Source organism: Triturus cristatus, chromosome 4_2 (genome assembly GCF_964204655.1).
Source record: "Triturus cristatus chromosome 4_2, aTriCri1.1, whole genome shotgun sequence".
In the NCBI taxonomy this organism is placed as follows: domain Eukaryota; kingdom Metazoa; phylum Chordata; class Amphibia; order Caudata; family Salamandridae; genus Triturus; species Triturus cristatus.
In genome coordinates this window covers 329,526,572-329,546,383 of record NC_140586.1, presented here as the reverse complement: position 1 = coordinate 329,546,383, position 19,812 = coordinate 329,526,572, and the positions used below count along the sequence as shown (strand labels likewise).

General features: G+C 42.9%; 1 protein-coding gene across 6 annotated transcripts in view; it reads left to right on the top strand.

The window, feature by feature from the left end:
- LOC146833815 (dimethylaniline monooxygenase [N-oxide-forming] 2-like) overlaps positions 1 to 19,812 on the top strand; it is a 540,028-nt gene that overhangs the window by 170,544 nt on the left and 349,672 nt on the right. For 4 of the 6 annotated variants that reach the window (XM_085601702.1, XM_085601701.1, XM_085601706.1 and 1 more), the window contains exon 2: positions 18,983 to 19,121. The exons of 1 other annotated variant lie outside the window; for it this stretch is intronic. In XM_085601702.1, the coding sequence (XP_085457828.1) occupies positions 18,990 to 19,121 (132 nt within the window). In that variant the 5' untranslated portion in view covers positions 18,983 to 18,989. Of the gene's footprint in view, positions 1 to 1,382; positions 1,408 to 18,982; positions 19,122 to 19,812 lie in introns of those variants that run through there. One more of the 6 variants, XM_085601703.1, reaches the window with a different exon arrangement.

The window sequence follows — 19,812 nt, the reverse complement described above, 5'->3', positions numbered from 1 at the left end:
CATGGAGTCCGCAGCATGATCACTTTCGTCATACTGCTCTACAGTTCTTCTATTGAACTGCCAGCATAGGCCATGTTCTACAGGTGCTATTAACCAAAATTACACAAGTGAAGCACATATTTAGATATTGATATGTTTGTTAGATGTTTTTACATAATTTAATTAACAGCAACCTGGTTCTTGACACTGTTCTCTGGGCATAGTTAACATTAAATTATGATGAACTCATTCTGCAGCAAGGCAACACTGTGGAGCATATTCTCTTGCATGGTACATGTGGTAGCCGTTATATGCTGTGTCATAGCATGTATGATATATAGGGTATTTTTCATGATTTTAGCCATTGCCTGATATCCCAGATGAGTGTGATTTCTCTGGTGATATATACTACCTACTTTAGTCATGTGAGTTATACATTCAGATCCCTCCTAGCAATCACCCACCCAGCAAGGAGTGTCATTTGTGTACAGGTTCTTGAATCGGTTCAGCATTTTGTTACCTCGTATTTCTAGAAGGTTCTGAGCATGTTGGTCAATCATTTCCTGTTGATATAGTCCTTTTCGTTTGGCTGTAGTTTGTTAAATGGCAGAAGGACCATCTGTTGATAAATTACCTAGAGTAGTTCACATGTGGCACTTGTGATGTTATAAGGTTTTTCTTTGAGATCTTGCAATTCCCTCTGGGAAGTAGGGATGTGGTTGTCGTTCACAGCATGTAGGAAGACCTGGACTTGTCGCTGTCCTTTCCTCCTTTGGACATTAATTCTGAGGTGTGTTTTTTTCAGCCCGTCTCTTTGTTACTATTTCAAATCCCTCTCTCTTCTTTTTGGGATACACATCCTCTTAACTTCTCAAATCTGGGGTGACTTTTTTCTCTGCATGATTCTTTGGAGTGGGGCTGCTCAATGAGAGATCCCGGCAGGAGCGCTAATGAATGTCTGCCATTGTCTATCGTGGCCAAACTTTGCCTCATGGATTATTTAACCTTGTGCTTCGGTGCATTTTACTGGAAAGGTAGGGCATCCAAATGACCCCTTGACTAACAATCTATGATCTGGAAGAGAGGACAACTGCCAATAGTTCCAAAATCTGGCTCTTAGTTCCCAGTCACATGGAGAAAAAAGAGAGCAGTGTTTTATGAACATGCTCAATGGTGGTAAATGCTGCTGACATATCTGTTGTGCCAGGAGGTAGGTGGCACCAGTGTCAGTTGCACGAAAAATATTGTAGACTATTTGGAGAGTTGCTGGCACCGTAACATTTAGGATGCAGTCTCAATTGAAAGACATTTAAGAGGTCATTGTTCAAAATGTGCCAAGAGTTGCATAGAAACCACATATTCACTGATTTTTCAGAAAAAGATCTGTTTGGCGTGTGGTCTGAAGACGTCTGTATCCGTCGAGTCTAGGTATGTAAAGGAATATTCTGATGCAATTCCAGAGCATGTGGGGAAAGTCCTTTTTTTAAGGGGCATATACTGTTTGAGAATTAATGGAGCAAAGTCTAATGCACCCAGATATAGCAGGTTTGCAGGTATGGTGCTGTCTACAGATGACGGGTTGGTCGATGCTATATTCTTGTCAATGTCTTTGTCAAGCGTTTAGAATGTTGACCATTCATTAATGTTTCTTCTTTTTTCCATCTGGGTCTTTTCACCTTTACATGATCCTATGAATATTTATTTTTAAAATTTTGGAGAAACAATTAGCAATATTGGTAGCAATTAGAGAGGACCTTGCTGTGCTTGGTTTATGGATTGATTTGGAACATTGCTTGAAACGTACTCTGTGTTAGTTCAAGACTTCATTAATTTGTTTTTTAAGTGGATTTTTATGCCAAGAATTTTTTCTTTGTGCCTGTTTATCTCTGCATTTTCAGCACCTGCACTTTCAAAAGTTTGTGAATGATGCTAGATTGTTTCAGTTTTTCTGACTGTCCTTCTACTACAATGTAAGTTTTGGTGTACCATAGTGCTGAGTGTTTTTCCATTATCAATTTGGAAGAATAGAATTTGTTGATGGGTTTACTGATGAGGAACTGCCAAAATTGATGCTGGAACCATACAATTTCACCCAAGTCTGGAATAAAACATGCACTTTCGTAGAGCTGCTTCGGTCAGGAATGAGGCTCACTGGTACTGCAAACAAAGCATATAAGGAACCAACAACAGAATTTACCAACAGATCCTTGCATTTGATCAGCACTTGCTTTCATTCACTGCATTGTGAAATAGTGGGACAAACTGAGAACATTGCTTTTAAACACTGACTCTAGCATCACACACTCATAACGAGCCAAATGAGATCCTCTATCTACAAAGCTTAGCAAGATGAACACCTTCCTTCTTACTGGGTGAGGGCTTTACTTACCTCAGGAAGCCTTTGGAATTGCACATTTCAGTGGAAGCTACAGTTTCTCGTTGGTTATCACAGTAAAAAAGTGTAGTACTCAGTTCTAAGTCTTCCAGTAGACCTGAAAGGTTTGTATTGGGAAGTGTAATTTGTAGCCGCCTTGTAGTCCGGCTCACATCATCATCAGTAGACCAAAATAATACATTGTGAGATATATAGAAATTTGTTTTTGAATATTTAATAATTATGATGCCTGGTATGTTTGGTAAATTCGTCTTTTTGCTATGTTTCCGCTTTTGCTCTGGAAATGTGGTATTTTGGTGTTCTACAGTGACTGTACCTTCAGTTACGTGTTCAGTTTAAAAGTTTAAATGGCAACTGAGTAATTTTCACATTGGTACGACTCTCACTCTGGTAAGGTAACGATCCCATGTGCAGTTGCACGATATAGAGAGGGGGAGTGAAATATATATATATATATATATATATATATATATATATATATATATATATATATATATATATATATATATATATATATATATATATATATATATATATATATATATATATATATATATATATATATATATATATATATATATTATCTCACCATACTCCTAAAATATAGAAAAAGGTTTTAGACACTCGTGGCTGCTGCCTAGAAGCAGCAGTGGGGCCGGTGGGGGCAAAGGGGTGGGGGGTAAACAAGAAAAAATGACTTGCCTCCCGGCTGGCCAGCCGCCACAGCCTCTCATGTGTCCCGTCCCGTCCTCTTCCTGGCTTCTTGTGAGAAACAGGAAGCACCAGGGCTCCCACGCTCCCAACAACCTATCACAACGCTGCAATGCAGCATTGTGATTGGTCTGAGAGCTGTGACACGGTGCTCAGCCAGGGGCAGGAGGGGCGGGCATGTTCTCCATGCAGGCTGTAGTGCAGCCTGCATGAAAAACTGGGAAGTGTGCATGACTGTTTTGTGCAGCCCGAGAGGGCCGACCAAACAGTCATTGTGCACAGGAACGTTCTACCACTCCTCCCTTGCTCTCCAGCCCCGCCCCACCCCACCCTCTCACACAGCAGGAGGACATATTTTTCCCTTTCTTTTGCGGCTTCCTGGCAGTGGGGCAACACTCCTCCGCCATAGCGGAAGCTTCATCACTGGTTTTAGATTACATCTTCTCCTAGCAGTGTGTGCGGCAGGACATATACCTGTTGCGAATGATCTATTCAGAGCTTACATTTTTAGCTTTTAATAAGCATATCCTGTTCTGCATGATAGCTCAGTTTAAGTGCAATCCAAAAGACATATACATTTCTGTCCATGATCACACCTTTTTGGAAGATGGGCTTGCACACTACTACAAAAGACTGGATACATTAGAAGGAATGTGACAGGGGAGATCCCTAGTAGCTGCCAAATGTTTTTGAAAAATCCTATTTAACACTTAAGACATTCTTAGAAAGGCCCTTCTACCCTCACTACAACCAGGTTGAAGAGGAGTCCCTAGGCCAAGTGTTGGCTCAGGAGAGGACACTTTCTTTGTAGTGCAGTGGGCTGGCCTAGAAGAGCCAGTGATGGTGTTGGGGACCAATGAAGAACTCCATAGAGCTGAGACAGAGAATCACTATTTTGTTTTGTCAGTGTATGGAACTCTATATTAGTGTTGTTACCACAAATAAATCCGAGGAAAAACATCAAGAGGAAAGGAAACGCCTTACTTTGCTGAAAAAGTGACATTGGAAAGTCTTGACATTTTACATGGGTAAATTAGGCCAGAACACAAATAGCTCATTGTTTTAGTATTACAAATGGCCTCATTTATAATTGCAGTAGGAGAGAAAACTTTACTGTTAGTTAGACAGGTAATTGCCAGTACAGTACCAAAGTAGTGAAAATACTGGGCTTGTATTCATGGTGAATTTCAGAACATAATTTCAGGCCAGGTTGTGCTCATCTATTAATGAGCCACATGGCTAAATAGGTCATGGCCCTGCAACAGAAAACATTTGTCTGCCTCTATGGAACTACTCCTGAGGTTCAAAGGCAGAAAAGGAACTGGGGCAGAGACAGCTTTGCCTACCTGGAGGAAGTTTAGAGGACCATTTCAAAATTCACATGTCACCTGCTTGCTCTTGTAGAACTTCCCTCCTGAGGATGGAGGTGGAGAAGGTCCTGATGAGAAAAATGTTGCTTACCTGCAACAATTCCAGTGGCTCGTTTGTTGCTGGACATTTTCATATTGACCTGAAAGTGGTATTTAGGACTCCCTTCTCCTCTGGCACTGGGAAAGGTGTACTGGAACCTGAGGAGCCGATGCTGAAGATTTGAGGGCTTTTCCTCAAGCTATCAGTGGTACCAGAGCTTGTACAGCTTGGCTGGGACATACAAAAATGTGATTCCTGAAGACTAGGACAGCACGCCAATCGTACCCATAAAAGACATAACGTTGATGGCAGCATTTTAGAGTTTTTGGTTTTTTTTACTCCCTCATTTTTTTCATCGGAATCTTGAAGCTACAGTTGGAGTTAAATCATCTGACCTTGTTGAGCATTTTCCATCAACAGTTTCCAGGCTTGTTCCACTAAAGAGCTTCGTCCTCCACCCAAGTATGAAGGTAAAAGCTTAAAATGGGGCCAACTAACTACCTTTTTAGGGGGTTCAGACACTTGAGGGGGTCTAGCTACCAGTCAAGAATTTTAAAGACACAGTGATTTTTTTTTTCTTCTATTTTTCGCATTTCCCAAAGGATAGCACCACACATCCCTTTCCCATTTTTTTCAATGGGGTAATGTCTGTTTCCTTACTATCTTGTTTCCTGTAACCAATTTATTTAATTAATCTGGCATTTTTCTTATTAATCTTTTTCTCTTTCTAACCAAATTATTTTAGGCAATTTGAGTTTTTAGTACACTGTTGTTTAAATTAGTAGTTGCAAATCTGCTGTGTATTTTCTTCAAGGAAAGCTATTCTGCTGGTGTCAAATTACTAAGGGTGAGTCAATGATTTAAATTTAAAAGGGTATACTGTTCCGATGATGGGTTCAAGGTAAAATATTCAAAACCCAGAGCACCAAGTTTCAGTAGCAGTATCTGCTCATAGAAACAAGAGCCTTCACCCAGCCGAAGGTGGTATGCTTCATTATTGGGTCTGCTCCTTGTTGGACTGGCTCTGCAATGCCCAACTGGCATCTCGAGGGGTGCATTTTGCCAGAGATCTTTTGATTCCCCCACAAAGGATTGGGTATATAGGTGAGTCTAACTGCCAGTGTAGAAATATTGGAATGAAGTGAGTTAAAATTAACTCAAAACACTTTACAGTCTGTGTAATAGGGGATAAAGGGTCTATGTCAAGATTAAAAAGTTCAAGAAACTAGGAAACCTTATGATTATAGTTTCTACAATGAATAACCAGCCCCTAGTACTATATAAATGTGAGATTACATTAGTAAAGGTTTATGTTTGACATGTTCATTGCCTCTGCTGTCCTGTAGGATCAAGTGGCATTTCATCAGGACCTATCAAAGAATACCTAATCTTCACTGTGTGTGGGGATCCTGATTGTGTGACATGCTTGATCCCCCACCTCTGTGAAGAACACCAGAAACATTGGTAACCTCAACTTGCACTCGTATGTGTATGCTGATATTTCAGTACTAGTGACATGCTTAGAAAAGAAAGACAAACAAAACATACTAGAATTAAACAAATGCAGCACAAGCAGTGCTGATAATGCATATGTTTATAAACATGCTCACATTGGTGATAAGTGAGTTCATGTCACACACATGCACAAAATCTTCTCTTCTTGCTAAGAGGCAAATTGCAGAGAAAAACATGTAAACAAAGCAACCACATGCCAGTGTGTTAGCAGTGGCCTTTCCCTTACCCTCCTAAATAAAGGAAAGGACCCCTTGGAGTACGCAGACAGCCCCGGTCTCAGGATATCTAATAGTAGAAACAAAGGTACGTAAGAAAGTAATAAAAATGCTCCAGCCGAAATGATTTGCAAAAGGCGCGAGCCGCGGGTGTTCCAAGGCCCTCACATTAAGGCAGGTGGCAGTCCGTTGCCAAGCAACACTCAATTATATTGACACCACACCAGCGGAGGGCTGGAAAAAGTGCTAGAGTAGATTGTTGTGCAATCGTGGACCCTTAAGCAGGCACCAACTTAGAACATGAAAGAATGTAAAGAACGTGTGCACATAAAATGGTCACTTTATGGGCGACTGAAAGGTAGCTCGGCATACATAATAGCCCAAGTGTAGATGCCCAATGACAAGAGAATATCATATGTAGTTGGCAAAAAGATGGATGCCCTCCAATAGATGGGACACAGAATATGTGTGTAGATAGAGTCAAGAGGCAATCAGTGATTCTAGTGTAATACTCAAAGCCCCATGGGGTAGAATTGTCATTGAGTGTTTTAAGATGACAACTCATGGTGGCCTGAAATGCAAACTAGGGTATAGAAGAGGGATAATCAAAGTACGGCCCAGGGGTCGCATGCGGCCCTCCTGACCTTTAATTGCGGCCCCCTGTTGAACAGCAGCACTGGGATATTGTTCACTTGACCGAGCAGGGACTTTCAGGAAGCTGTGAAACGGCATACTTTATTTGAAGATTAACTAAACTAAAGGTAAAGAAGCAAAGACTGTTTTCTAGACAACTTATCATTATCATGCATCTGCTTTGTGTCCCCCCTATGCCCACCTTTCAACACCCCGACCCTCCCCTGCTGGTATCAGTGCAGTCCTCTGGATACCACAGACAGTAGTTTGTGGCTCCCGGGGAAACCCCAGAATAGATGAAATTATGATCACCTTGCACCAAATTAAAGCGGAGTTACATTCGTTCAAGATGATGCTGTCGAGACATTCACAGCGTTGCACACCATCTAAGTCATTTAAGTCCCATGGGCATTTGGACCCCACTCCACCTGCCTCTAAAATGCCCCCTCCATCTTGGAAAACAGTTCCCTCCCACAACACCCGTACACGCCCGATACGCACCACCAATTTACTCTCGGAGAGCGATCTCCTCTCTCTTCTGCACTCTTACGACCCCCCCCTCCCCAACTCCCTTCCATCCTCTCAGACTACCATCCCGACTATCCCCCTCAACCCTCGCAGACCCGCCACACACAACAACAGAGGAGTATGTGCTAATAACCTTAGAAGAATCCTTGTACCTCCAGATCCCTCTTCTTCCCTCTCTGCACCCCATCTGAAATGCACTCTTCTTAACTGCCGATCAGCCTCCAGACATGCTGCCGACATAGCTGACCTCATCATCTCCCAGGAGCTTGACATCCTATTTCTTACGGAAACCTGGCTAACAGATTCATCCACACCACTACTCGACATCCTCGTCCCTCCTAACTACGACATCATTAGACTCGATAGATCGGACAAGATAGGGGGCGGCATAGCTTGTATACATCGCAGCAGCATCACCATAAACAGAGCCATTTCGCCATCTTTCACATCTTGTGAATACTTATGCCTAAACATTTTTTGCAAGGGCAAACCTGTTTGCTCATTCCACATCATCTACCATCCCCCAGGAGACAACCTCCTTTTCATCGAACATCTCATGGATTTGATCTCCTCAAACAACGGGCGGCAAATTACCCAAATATTCCTAGGCGACTTCAATCTCCATTGGAATGACATTAATGACTCAGGGGTCAACAGTTTCAAAAACTTCCTGGATGATCTAGCCTTCACCCAATCCTGCAGTAGTCCTACTCACATTAAAGGATCAACCCTTGATCTCATTATCTCCAAAGCTGACGTCATCCAGGTGGACTCGATCCACCCATGCGACTGGTCCGACCATCACATTATTGCCTTTCACATCAAAGAAACCTTTAAACTCAACTCATCGCAACCCACAAAACCAAAGATCTGGAAACGAGACTGGAAAAAAATCAACCCCAACTCACTACCCGCCTCCAGCTATAACCTGCTCCAGCCCCTGCAAACACCTCTGACGTCCATGTTCTCACGAATCACTATCTCGACGCCATGACCTCGATAATAAATGAGGCCGCCCCACTGCAACTTAAGAGAGCTCCCATTAAAGATTCCAAGCCCTGGTACAACGCTCTACTTAATGAAGATCGAAGAGCCCTCAGATCCTCAGAACGCAACTGGAGAGCAATCCCATCGGCTCTCCACCTCAAACTTCTTAGGAAAAAGAGAAATGCATACTACAAAAAAAAATTAAACGCACTAAAGCTGACTTCTTCAGACACCAACTTGACCAAGCTAAAAACCGGCCAAAAAAGCTCTTCGAACTTGTCAAAAATCAATCCAAGGAAGCTCCCCAACAGGCCCGAGACCTAGATCGCCCACAACCTAACTGTCAAGAATTCTCCACCTTCTTCAATCTGAAGACCGACAACCTCATAAAGGACCTCCTTAATGACAGCCCACCACACACTGCTCCCCATACGGTTATCACCCCGTTATTTACTCCCATCCCATGCCTTTCCCCCCCTAAGGCCTGCCCCAAAAACAAGGCAGCATGGTCTTCCTTTGAGACGTACACTGAAGACGACCTAGGCAAGATCCTCAACAACCTGAAACCGGCCAATCATTTCACTGACCCCCTCCCGGCTAATGCAGTCAAAGCCCTTTCACCGTGGCTCCTTCCACTCTGGACCAAAATCATTAACAGCTCACTCCAACAAGGCTGCATCCCGGACTCCCTCAAAGTAGGCCAAGTCTCACCTATCCTTAAGAAACTCACTGCGGACCCCTCTGACCTCAACAACTACCGTCCCATTTCCAATATCCCCACTTTGGCCAAATTGCTAGAAAAATGTGTAAACGGGCAACTGACCAATCACATGGATCACTTCAACCTACTAAATAAACACCAATCAGGCTTCAGAGCGGGTCACAGCACCGAATCGGCCATGACACACATTCTTGATGATGCGCTACAAATCCTTGACCAGAATGGTTCGTGCTTACTCATCTTACTAGACCTCTCATCAGCCTTTGATACGGTCAAACACCAGAAACTATTAGATCTCCTGGAGCATAGGATGGGTCTGTCTGGCACAGTGCTAAAATGGTTTACATCCTTCCTGAATAACCGTTCACAAAAATTCAAGGTCAACAACGCGCTCTCCAATGCCTCCCCTGTATCTCTTGGGGTGCCGCAAGGGTCCGCGCTCTCACCGTCCTTATTCAACCTGTTCATGGAACCGCTCACTGAAATCCTGCAAACATCCAATGTTCAATTTCATATGTATGCAGACGACACACAACTATACCTCAAGATCAATTCCATAGAGGACATTAATTTGCTCAACTCCACACTCATGATCACCCAGTCTTGGTTATCAGAAAATCACCTCAAACTCAACGCATTAAAAACAGAATTCCTCCTCATAGCACCACCGGCCAAGATCCCTCTAATGCATGACCTGATCAAACAACTCTCCGCGTTCAACGTACAACCAACTATCGTGGATTCTGCAAAATCTTTGGGGATCACTCTCGACAACAATCTCATGATGCAAAAACACATCAGTAACGCCACAAAGAGAGCTAATTTCCAGATAAGTACCCTAAGGAAGCTGAAACCCTTCCTGCCAATAGAGGACCTCAAGTTGGCTGTACAAGCCCTAGTTCTCCCTTGTGTGGATTACGGAAGCGTCTCCCTGTGTGGGCTACCAAAAGCCGCAACAGCGCCCTTAAGAGCGTCTATCAACGCTGCGGCAAGACTCATCACTGGCTCGAAAAGGACTGCACACATTACCCCTGACTTAAAATCCTTGAATTGGCTTCCATTTGAAGCTAGAATCCACCTAAAAGTGGCGTGCATGACTCATAAAGCCTTACACCACAACTCTCCCAGCTACCTCGCGCAGAAACTGACAATCTCTGGTGGTCTACGGACTTCCAGGAGTGCCGAAAACCTTTTACTGAAACCTCAAAGGTTCAACAAAAAGAAAACATATAATCGATCCTTCTCTGGGTTGGCGCCCAAAATTTGGAACACTCTTCCCCCCGAAACCAGACGGAATGCCTCCTCCGCCGCTTTCAAAAAAGAAGTCAAAGCGCTTCTCATGGCAAAATTTACTTGAGCTCTTTCCCTTCAGAACTGAGTTCGCTAGTTCCTGTCTTATGTGACAGCACCATGTTGTAATCCCTCTATACCACTATATTTGCCCTCATCATGGTTTTTATATGTTTGTTCACTTGCTTATCTCTGTTTTTTTGTCTCCTCTTATAGGCTGCTGTTATGTAAAGCGCTCTGATATCCGCAAGGATCTTGTTCGCGCTCTATAAAACTTTCTAAATAAATAAATAAATAAATACAAAGTGCAATCCAAAGTCCTTTGATAGCACGATCTGCTGATCTCAGTACCAGGGGTTATCATCATTTAACCCCACTAGATTGGTTTGAGGCGAAATACCCAGCATTGTTAGTTCTCGAACAATCTCCTGCATGTGGTGTCACCAATAGGCAGGGTCTGCAAAATAGCCCACTGTATGTCATCAGGAGAGTGTTTTGCTGTAATGTCAGGAGTACTCATTTTTGTAGTATTCTGCTGACATCTCATATTGCTCCTAAATTCATTGATGAGGATTTGGATGGCTCTTGTTGTCATCCCTATACAGTGTAAGCAACAAGGACCTCAGGTATGGCAACTACAGTTCCTAGCATTACAGTTGGTATGTTTCAGAAGTTTTCATCTTCCTTCAACCCCGAAATCCATTTCCATCGTGGTTTCCATCAAAGGGCAGACATTACATTGTCTGCAAGGAAAGTGTCTACAAGGAAAGTGTCCGGGGACCAGTGGGAGGCCCCAGCTGGTAGTGATGCTCTCTGGGGCAGTTGTGCATTTTGGTCTACTATGAACCAAAGGGTCCTGAATGTTATTGGTTCATTTGAAGTTGAACACTGGCCTCTCTATCGCCACACCACAACTCCTCAGTGTAGACCACTGTTGATTGATAATTTTCTTGATCATGTTTGATGATGGAGTATATGTGGTTGCACAACTCTGGTTCGGGGTGCTAAAATGCAATCTCTGTGTTTTTACAAGCCCTCTGACATGTAGTGTTAATGATATATGCATTCTTATTATTTGTAAATATGAATTTCGGGGATGTGGTGCTAGATGAACTAAAGGATTATGATTATCTGATTTATACTTGCGATTTGCATGTCACAGTATTTGTCTCTTGTATGCCCGGTCTCTTTTTCTTGATCAATAAAAAAAAATATATATACATTTGAAAACAATATTATCTGGATAGTTTTGGTTGCGTAATCTGATGGTCAGGGAATTTGCCTGTGTATTAAAATGTAGAAAAATCATTGCAATTTAGTCTAATTCTGAGGAATTGGCCAAATGGAAGACTTATTCTTAAACATCGCGGGTGATAACTATTGTTCTTGCACATAGTTGACCATCTTCAATGGTTATCAGTAGGTCCAAAAATGGAAGTTCTTTGCTAAATTACCGTATATCTGCTGAGTTCCTCTATATAATAATGAGTATCATCAATTAATATCTGCCACAGTTGTATACCATACAGAAAAGAGTTGTTGGAATTGTGTATAATCCTTTTTTCAAAGCTGTACATGTATAAACATGCCAGACTGGGGCGAGTTTGCTGCCCATAGATGTCCCTTGGATTTGAAGATCTAGTTGGTTCTCAAATTAGAAAAAGTTATGTTTAAGAGCTAGAGTTGCACACTCTCTATAATAAAATTAACTGGGGTGGTAGAGTCCCAAATCTAAGCTCTAAGTATCTCTTCTATAACTGAGAGGGTGGCATCTTGTGGGATATTTGTGTAGCAAGCTTCTACATCCAATGTGATAAGGAGTTTAGTAGTCCCTCACGTACTGATGGTTTCAATCAATTTTCAAACATTTATAGCATCTCTCGGAAATGCTAGAGTTCTTTCAAGGATGGGTTGCAAGAAATTTTCAAAACATTTGGATAAGGGTTCAAGCAAAGAACCTAGCCCAGAGTCAATCGGTCTGCCTGGGGGTGGTCTTCTTTCCTTGTGTATTTTGAGAACAGAATGAAAATAATATATTCTAGGTTGTTGGTTAACAATAAAATCTGCCTCTTTTCTTAGAATCCAACCAGATAATTCTGATTCATTGATCATAATCATTCTGTTATAAGCTAGGAGTAGGATCATGACAAATGGGTTGGTAATGTTTGGTGTCAATAAGTAATCTTAGGCTTTCCTGTCTGTTGTCCATTCTGGAGAGAATGACAATGTCTCCTCCTTTATTCGCTGGTTTTATGGTTATGGATTCATCATTGACTAAGGTCTTGATTGCTTCCCTTTCCTTTCTGGTCAGATTCCGAAAGGATCATTTAGGTTGTATCTTCTGGACATCATTCATGGCCACTTTTTCAAAGGTCAGTATCTCACAAGGCGTGAGATTAGAGTGGGGGTGAAAGTACAGGGATTCAACTGTTTGTTCCAAATGATGGGATATGTTACTTCACCCTGCTTAGTTACGAAAGTTCGAAAGAACAGATGATGGACTTAATGCTGAACAAATCAAACATTCACCCCCATTCACAAATTTGGGTTTAATCCATCCTTTTTTTGCTCACCATGCCACCCCAGTTTGTACCCAGCTATATGCAAATAGGTCTTGACCCTGCTCCCTATGGGAACAGTCCAGCTCGAACTGCCAAGCCAGATCCTCCCTGGACCAGAAGCAAGCATCCTGGGACTGGTTTCATGGTATCACCCCCCATCAGCCAGCCTAGCTCAAATCCAGTAGCATAGTGAGCACAGAACCTGCGTCTGGGCATAGCCTTCCCACTTAGGGTGACAAGAGCAAAAAGAACAGATGATGTACGGAATGCTGAATAAATCAAACATTCACCTCCAGTCACAGATATGGGTTTAATCCATTGTTTGTTTGCTCACCTTGCCACCCCAGTTTGGACCCAGCCATTTGCACATCAGTCTAGACCCTGCTTCCCATAGGAACAGTCCAGTCCAAACTGTCAAGTCAGGTCCTCCCTGGACTGTAAGCTAGCATCCTAGGACCGGTTTCAGGCTATCACCCTCATTAGCCAGGCCAGCTTGAATCAAGTAGCAGAGTGGAAGTTCTTAAAGGCTGGGTAGTAGAAAATGGGTTACTACCCTAGAACCAGACAGGGTTTTGACAAAATCAAAGTTGCTCTTCAAATCTAATGGCAATCTCCAGTCCTATGGACCAGACCATCCGTTCGTAGACACTATTATAAATGTGTTTTGTTGACTCTAAGGCAGCTTTAGACCGGGTCCGAAGGAATTCTTTGTGGAAAAAATTACAATCCTGGACTATCACCTCAATGCTACTGAGGACCATTGAACCTCTGCATACGGATACCTGGACAAGGTTAAAAGTGGGTGATGGTAATTATTCTCCTGAAAAAGCAATAATACAATAAGGTTAAAACAAGGGTACGTTTTAGCACCCCTACTATTCAATATGTATATATCGGATCTCACATCAGTTTGGACTCTTTGTGTACTCACCCCCCAAAGTTGGGAGGAAGTCTGCTAAATTATCTAATCTGCTGTACGCCAACAATCTGGTGATGTTAAGCAGAAAATGAATGAGTGGGCCTTCAGCGGTTCATTGACAAACTAAGCAAATATACTAGGACCAACAATCTCGAAGTAATTCTGGAGAAAACAAAGATTTTGATCTTTGGAATGAGAATTATCAAAAATGGGACCTGGCTGTAGAGAGGTGAACACATTAATAAAGTGCCAGAAAATAAGTAAGTAAGTAAATTCTTTATTGCGTGAATAATAAAAATCATTGCGTGTAACAAGAGGGAGAGAGAGGACTAGTTAGCTAGTCCGAGTCCCCGAGGGTTTATATGTGATTAAACAAAGAGGACTAGCTTAAGTTGACCAAAGTGTTACAGTACTCAAATTAGTTCTGTCACGGGCACCTTGTTGGTGTATTCATGAAGCCCTCACCCACCAACCTAGTTGGTGGCATGCTTCCTCATCGGGCCCACCCAGTGACACCTAGTATGTCCCGGGTGTGCTACGACGCCTGATTACAGCGGAGCTGGTATATTGCTGAGAGTGCAGTGAGGTTGGGTGAGTTGTGATTTAAAACGGCTTGGTGGTGGTCCCAGTACCCGAGGGTAAATTAAATTTTAATAACTGGGCCGTCACCAGCGGTTAAAAGTAAGGCTACAGGACGCGTGAGGGTGGCGAGTTACTGCCCCCTGCGTCCTTCAGATGGTCGACATGTTTCAGCCAGTGCCTGGCTTTCCTCAGGACCGTTTTTTAAAAAAAAGGTGTGGTGAAATAAAACAGACTTAGTGTTGTGGTACAGACTATGTGATCATTGCAATCAAAACATCTTCACAATCACATAATATATCAAAACAAAGAACTCTGTACTGTAAATGTTATTAACAATTGTACCAAATCATTCATAATGATACAGAAGAATAATAGCCATCAACAGTTTCCCTGGAATTCTCCAGTCAAGTAATTCTTTCCATAACCGGTTCCGCGGCACTGTATCAAAAGCTGCCTTTAAATCAATAAAGGCTATAAATAAATTTTGTTTTTTTAAGGCAACTTTCTCTACAAGTAAAGATAGTGCCAACAGGTTCGTAGTGGTCGATTGGCCCCTCCGAAAGCCAGTTTGGTTAAACGGAATGATGTTTACCTGCTCAGCCCATTTTTCAAATTCTCTCAGAATATAAGTACTTAGGTGTGTGGATTGATTCAAGAGGAAACTTTGCACACCTAATGGAATTGATCAAAAATAAAGCACACGCCCTACAATGTGCATTTGCTGCCGTCTCTAAGCATCTAAGGGGTCCTAGCCTAGATCCAATCCTTCAGGTCATGAAGGCAAAGTTACTGCCAGCAATAGCATATGGGAGTAAAAATATGCTGGGAGAATAAGCAAAGCTTCTGAATGCCCTGGTGGTTAAAATATACAAATCCATCTTTCATCTGCCAAATACAGCCTCCACAGCACAAGTCTGTATAGACGTTGGCCTGTACAATCTAACTTTAGTAGGACAGTGTGCATTTCTCCTATTCTGTCACAAACCGACAGAATCAAATATATATAATAGAAATCTTTTAACTAGCATGAATCGGCAAGTAGATCCTGCAACCTGGCTCATCATTACCTTCTGGAAAAAGCCCCTAGACACACTGCAGGTGAAGGAGTTATGGAATATATGTGTGGCCCTTACTATAATCAAATAAACGATCACCACCAGTGCTCAATAGTCGAGTCCTTTGAAGGATACAAATTTAGTAGCGCAACGCAGTCATGCTTGGATGGTGACCGCCACATATAGTGTGGAAGGAAAACAGATGTATATGGAAACAAGCTGTGTTTCTCTTTTGGGTGCCTGCCAGCATTGACCTTTCTGCTGAAGTGGCACAATCCGCCTATAGGAGTGCAAATATAGGCTTTGCCCAATAGGAAAAGAATCACTTCTACACACTGTAAGCCTGTGCCCCATGCGCTTTGAAGCTCGCAGTCACTTATTACATACGACGGTCTTCAACAACTTGAAAGGGCGGACGTTTAGATTGGCTGTCATAGAGGCCCTTAATCTGGGCACACATAGCCCTGAACAGGAGACTGGTTACATTTCTTTGTGTTTCAGGAAACCTTCGCACTCATGTAAGTCAGGAAATATAGTAGGGCAGCGCGCTTGCATGCTCTTTATATCATATACAATTTTTATGGTCAACTGACTGACTTAATAGCATCTTACAGTCTATTAGAAAGGCCCATAATTTGGCAAATTCAGACACGAACATTAGACCAGACAAATTCCTCTTTATATTCCAGGAAAAGTTCAGTATTTAACAAAGGTAGGAAAACTAGAACTAGGGGTCTCTAGTTGGCAGAGGTACCTTTGACCAAATAGGGACCATTGCTTCCAAGTCAGAGAAAGGGGATTACACTGCTGAATAACCCCTGCTCACCCCCTTGGTAGCTTGGCATGAGCAGACAGGCTTATCTCAGAGGCAGTGTGTTAAGCATTTGTGAACACATACAGTAATATAGTGAAAACACTACAGATGGACACCACACAGGTTTTATCAAAATAAGTATTCTTTATATAGACTTAACACAAGACCACAAATGACAAAAATCCACAATACTGTGCTCAAAACAGACTTAAAGATGGTAGAAGTCACCTAGTTCAAGTTGATGATAAATGCGACAAAGTTCTCACAAAAGTACCTGGATGCGTAACGCAAAACAAACAAAAGGTTTGCAGGGATGGAGATGCGTTGGTTCCTTACTTCGGGGGAGATGATGCGTCGCGCCTCAATGCTTGCGCAGAGTAGGGGATGCGTCTTGGTCCTTACCGGAGGGGAGGTGATGCGTTGATTCTTGTACTGCGTTCCGGTTACGATGCAACAAGATGGCGCCTCGATGCGATGCAACATTCCGGTGCTATGCGATAAGATGGCGCCCTTGATGCGACAACGTGAAGACGATGCGTGCACGCCCAGCGGCCGTGCAGCGAACTCTGTAACTTTGGAGCCACAACAGGCCCTGTGACACGCTTCTCCGGTGATGCGACAGCGACCCCTGCGGCGGTAACACGCTTCTCCGGTGATGCATCGGGTAACAGCTATGACGAAGGCACACTTCTCTGGTGATGTGGCAGCGACCTCTGCGGCGGCGACACGTTTCTTCGGCGATGCAAGAGCTGCGACTGCGACACGCTTCTTCTTCGTAGAGTTGCGCTTCCAGCTCCCAGCGACACGCAGGCTTCTGCAGACAGAATTCCCAGCAAGGAAATTCAGAGGGTAGCTGGTGGCGAAGTCTTTTGTCCCTGAGACTTCAGCAGGAGGCAAGCACAAGTTCAAGCCCTTGGAGTCATATTCTGCAAGATGATGAAAGTTCTTTGAAAGTTCCTTATCCTCTCCTTGGCACTGAAGACACCACTGTAGGCCAACCCAGCAACACAGCACACTGGCAGGGGGCCAGTCCCACTCCTACAGCTTCCTTGGTTCTTCTCCTTGGCAGAGGTTTGTCTTGTTGTTCCAGAAGTGATCTAAAGTCTTGGGGTCTGGGTCCCCATATTTATACTACTAAATCCTTTGTCATCTGAAGGCAAAGGGGCCTGTACCTAGTCCAAACCAGTTCTTTGCAGTCCTGGAGCACTTTGTTTACAGGACCCCTTCTTTCCTTTGACAGTGTGGGCTAGGGTCATCAGAGGTGGAGCCAGCACTGTGGAAGGCAGGCACAGCCCTATTCAGACCCAGGTGCTACTCCTCCCACCACTCTACCTGCAGATAGGTCTCTTCAGTGACTCACCATGTCTCCTGGAATCCCCCAGCCCCTGTCACTCACAAAACCAGACACTCAATACACAAGCTAGCAGAGGCAGGCTGGATGGTTAGGTAAGAAAATACCTACTTTCTAAAAGTGGTATTTTCAAACACAGAATGGTAAAACCAACTTTACTAAAAAATGTATTTTATCATTCTGAGTTCAGACATACAAAACTCGAATTTCTACCATGCTCCCTGGGTCAGTTAGGATTATATGATGTTATAATCAAACTGCCTATTCTGGCCTATGGGGACTGGTAGCCTTGCAATAGTGAAAAACAAAATGGCTGTAATTCACTATTAGGACATGCCGCATACACAAGGACATGTCCTACCTTATAATTACAATGCACCATGCCCTTGGGCCTACCTTAGGGGTGTCTGATATGAAGAAAATGGAAGGTTTGGGGACTGGCAAGTGGGTGCACTTACCAAGTCGACATGGCAGTACTAGACATCACACAGGCTCTGCAATGGCAGGCCTGAGACGCACTTTACAGGCTGCTTCTTTGGGTGGCAAAACCAGCGTTGCAATCCCACCAGCAGCATTTGATTTACACGCCCTGGGCACACATGCTGCACTGTACTAGGGTCTGACAAGCAAATCAAATAATCCAATCATGGAGTCACTAATCAGTACATGAATTTACAATAGAGAGCATATGCACTTTAGCACTGATCAGCAGTGGTAAAGTGCCCAGAGTCATAAAACAGCCAACAACAGGTCAGAAAAATATAGGACGAAAGGCAAAAAGTTCAGGGATGACCCTGCAAAAAGGGCCAAGTCCAACATTCTTTAACAAAGGTAGGAAAACTAGTTGCACAGCATGATGCACGCACTTTATGGCATTTTATCCACGGACATCTTTATGGAGAGCTGTCTGAATTTGGTAGCACCTCATACACAGAGTACGAACCTGCCAGCATTCCATAGCCCTCATACACTGAGTGAGAACCTGCCTGCATTCCATAGACCTCATACACTGAGTGAGAACCTGCCTGCATTCCATAGACCTCATACACTGAGTGAGAACCTGCCGGCATTCCATAGACCTCATACACTGAGTGAGAACCTGCCGGTGTTCCATGTATTGAGTAAGAATTTATTTGAATGATCTTCAGTGATTGTTAGTTCTGCAAGTGTGTCCTTTTGAACGCTGTAGAATGTATTTTAACAATGATTTGTTTTTTACACAGATTTTTTCTGTAAGGATTTTAGCAGACTTTTTGCGAAGATTTTAATTATTCATGCAATAAAATTACATTTGAATGAATACTTTCTTGATGCAGGAAAGCTATGGCTAAGAGAGTTGCTGTGATCGGATGTGGACCCAGTGGTCTAACCGCGGTCAAGTGCTGCCTGGATGAGGGGCTGGATCCTGTCTGCTTCGAGCAGAGTGAAGACCTTGGAGGTCTCTGGAGGTTCACGGTAAGAGTTGGGTCATGATTACAGGATCTGCAAAACTTTTCAATTCTCCACTCAATCAGGATTTATAAACTGCGGCTAATCACTAGATAGGGTATCCAGGCGCTTGCAGGCCCCGGAGGCTTATACGAACAGCCAGGTCTTGAGGGTTCTTCCCCATCAAAATCATAGACCAATACATCAAAGGGACTTTGGATTATGTATGCAAATCTTTTCATCAGATGTCACACACTTAAAACTTTCTTAAGGTTCATTGATGTAAACCTTTATTATGAGAAGTTTTGAACAAATGGAAGCTTTTTTGTAGAGAAACCCCTATGTGATCTGCAGTGAACGCATATTTATGCCAAAGCTGTAGTCCTAAAATGCGAGAGAGGATATTTATTGTGTGTTCAGTTTAACGACTTCCTGGTAACCTTTAAATTGAGTTGAATATGACTGTTGATATGCTGAATGTATAGTTTTTTGCGTGACTATAATATTCAGTAAGTAATTTTGATATTTGGGTATGTATAGATCTCTTGGCCTTTTGGGCGTAACTAGTCCATCCCAGACTAACCAAAGGCTCACAGAGAAGAACTAGCGCTAAATGCATCGACCTATGAAGCAAAGTCCGATTGCTAAAGAAGTTAATAAAAAAGACTATTGTTTTGGAGTTGGAAAAAAACTGAGCAGGCGATAAAAAATGCGCATT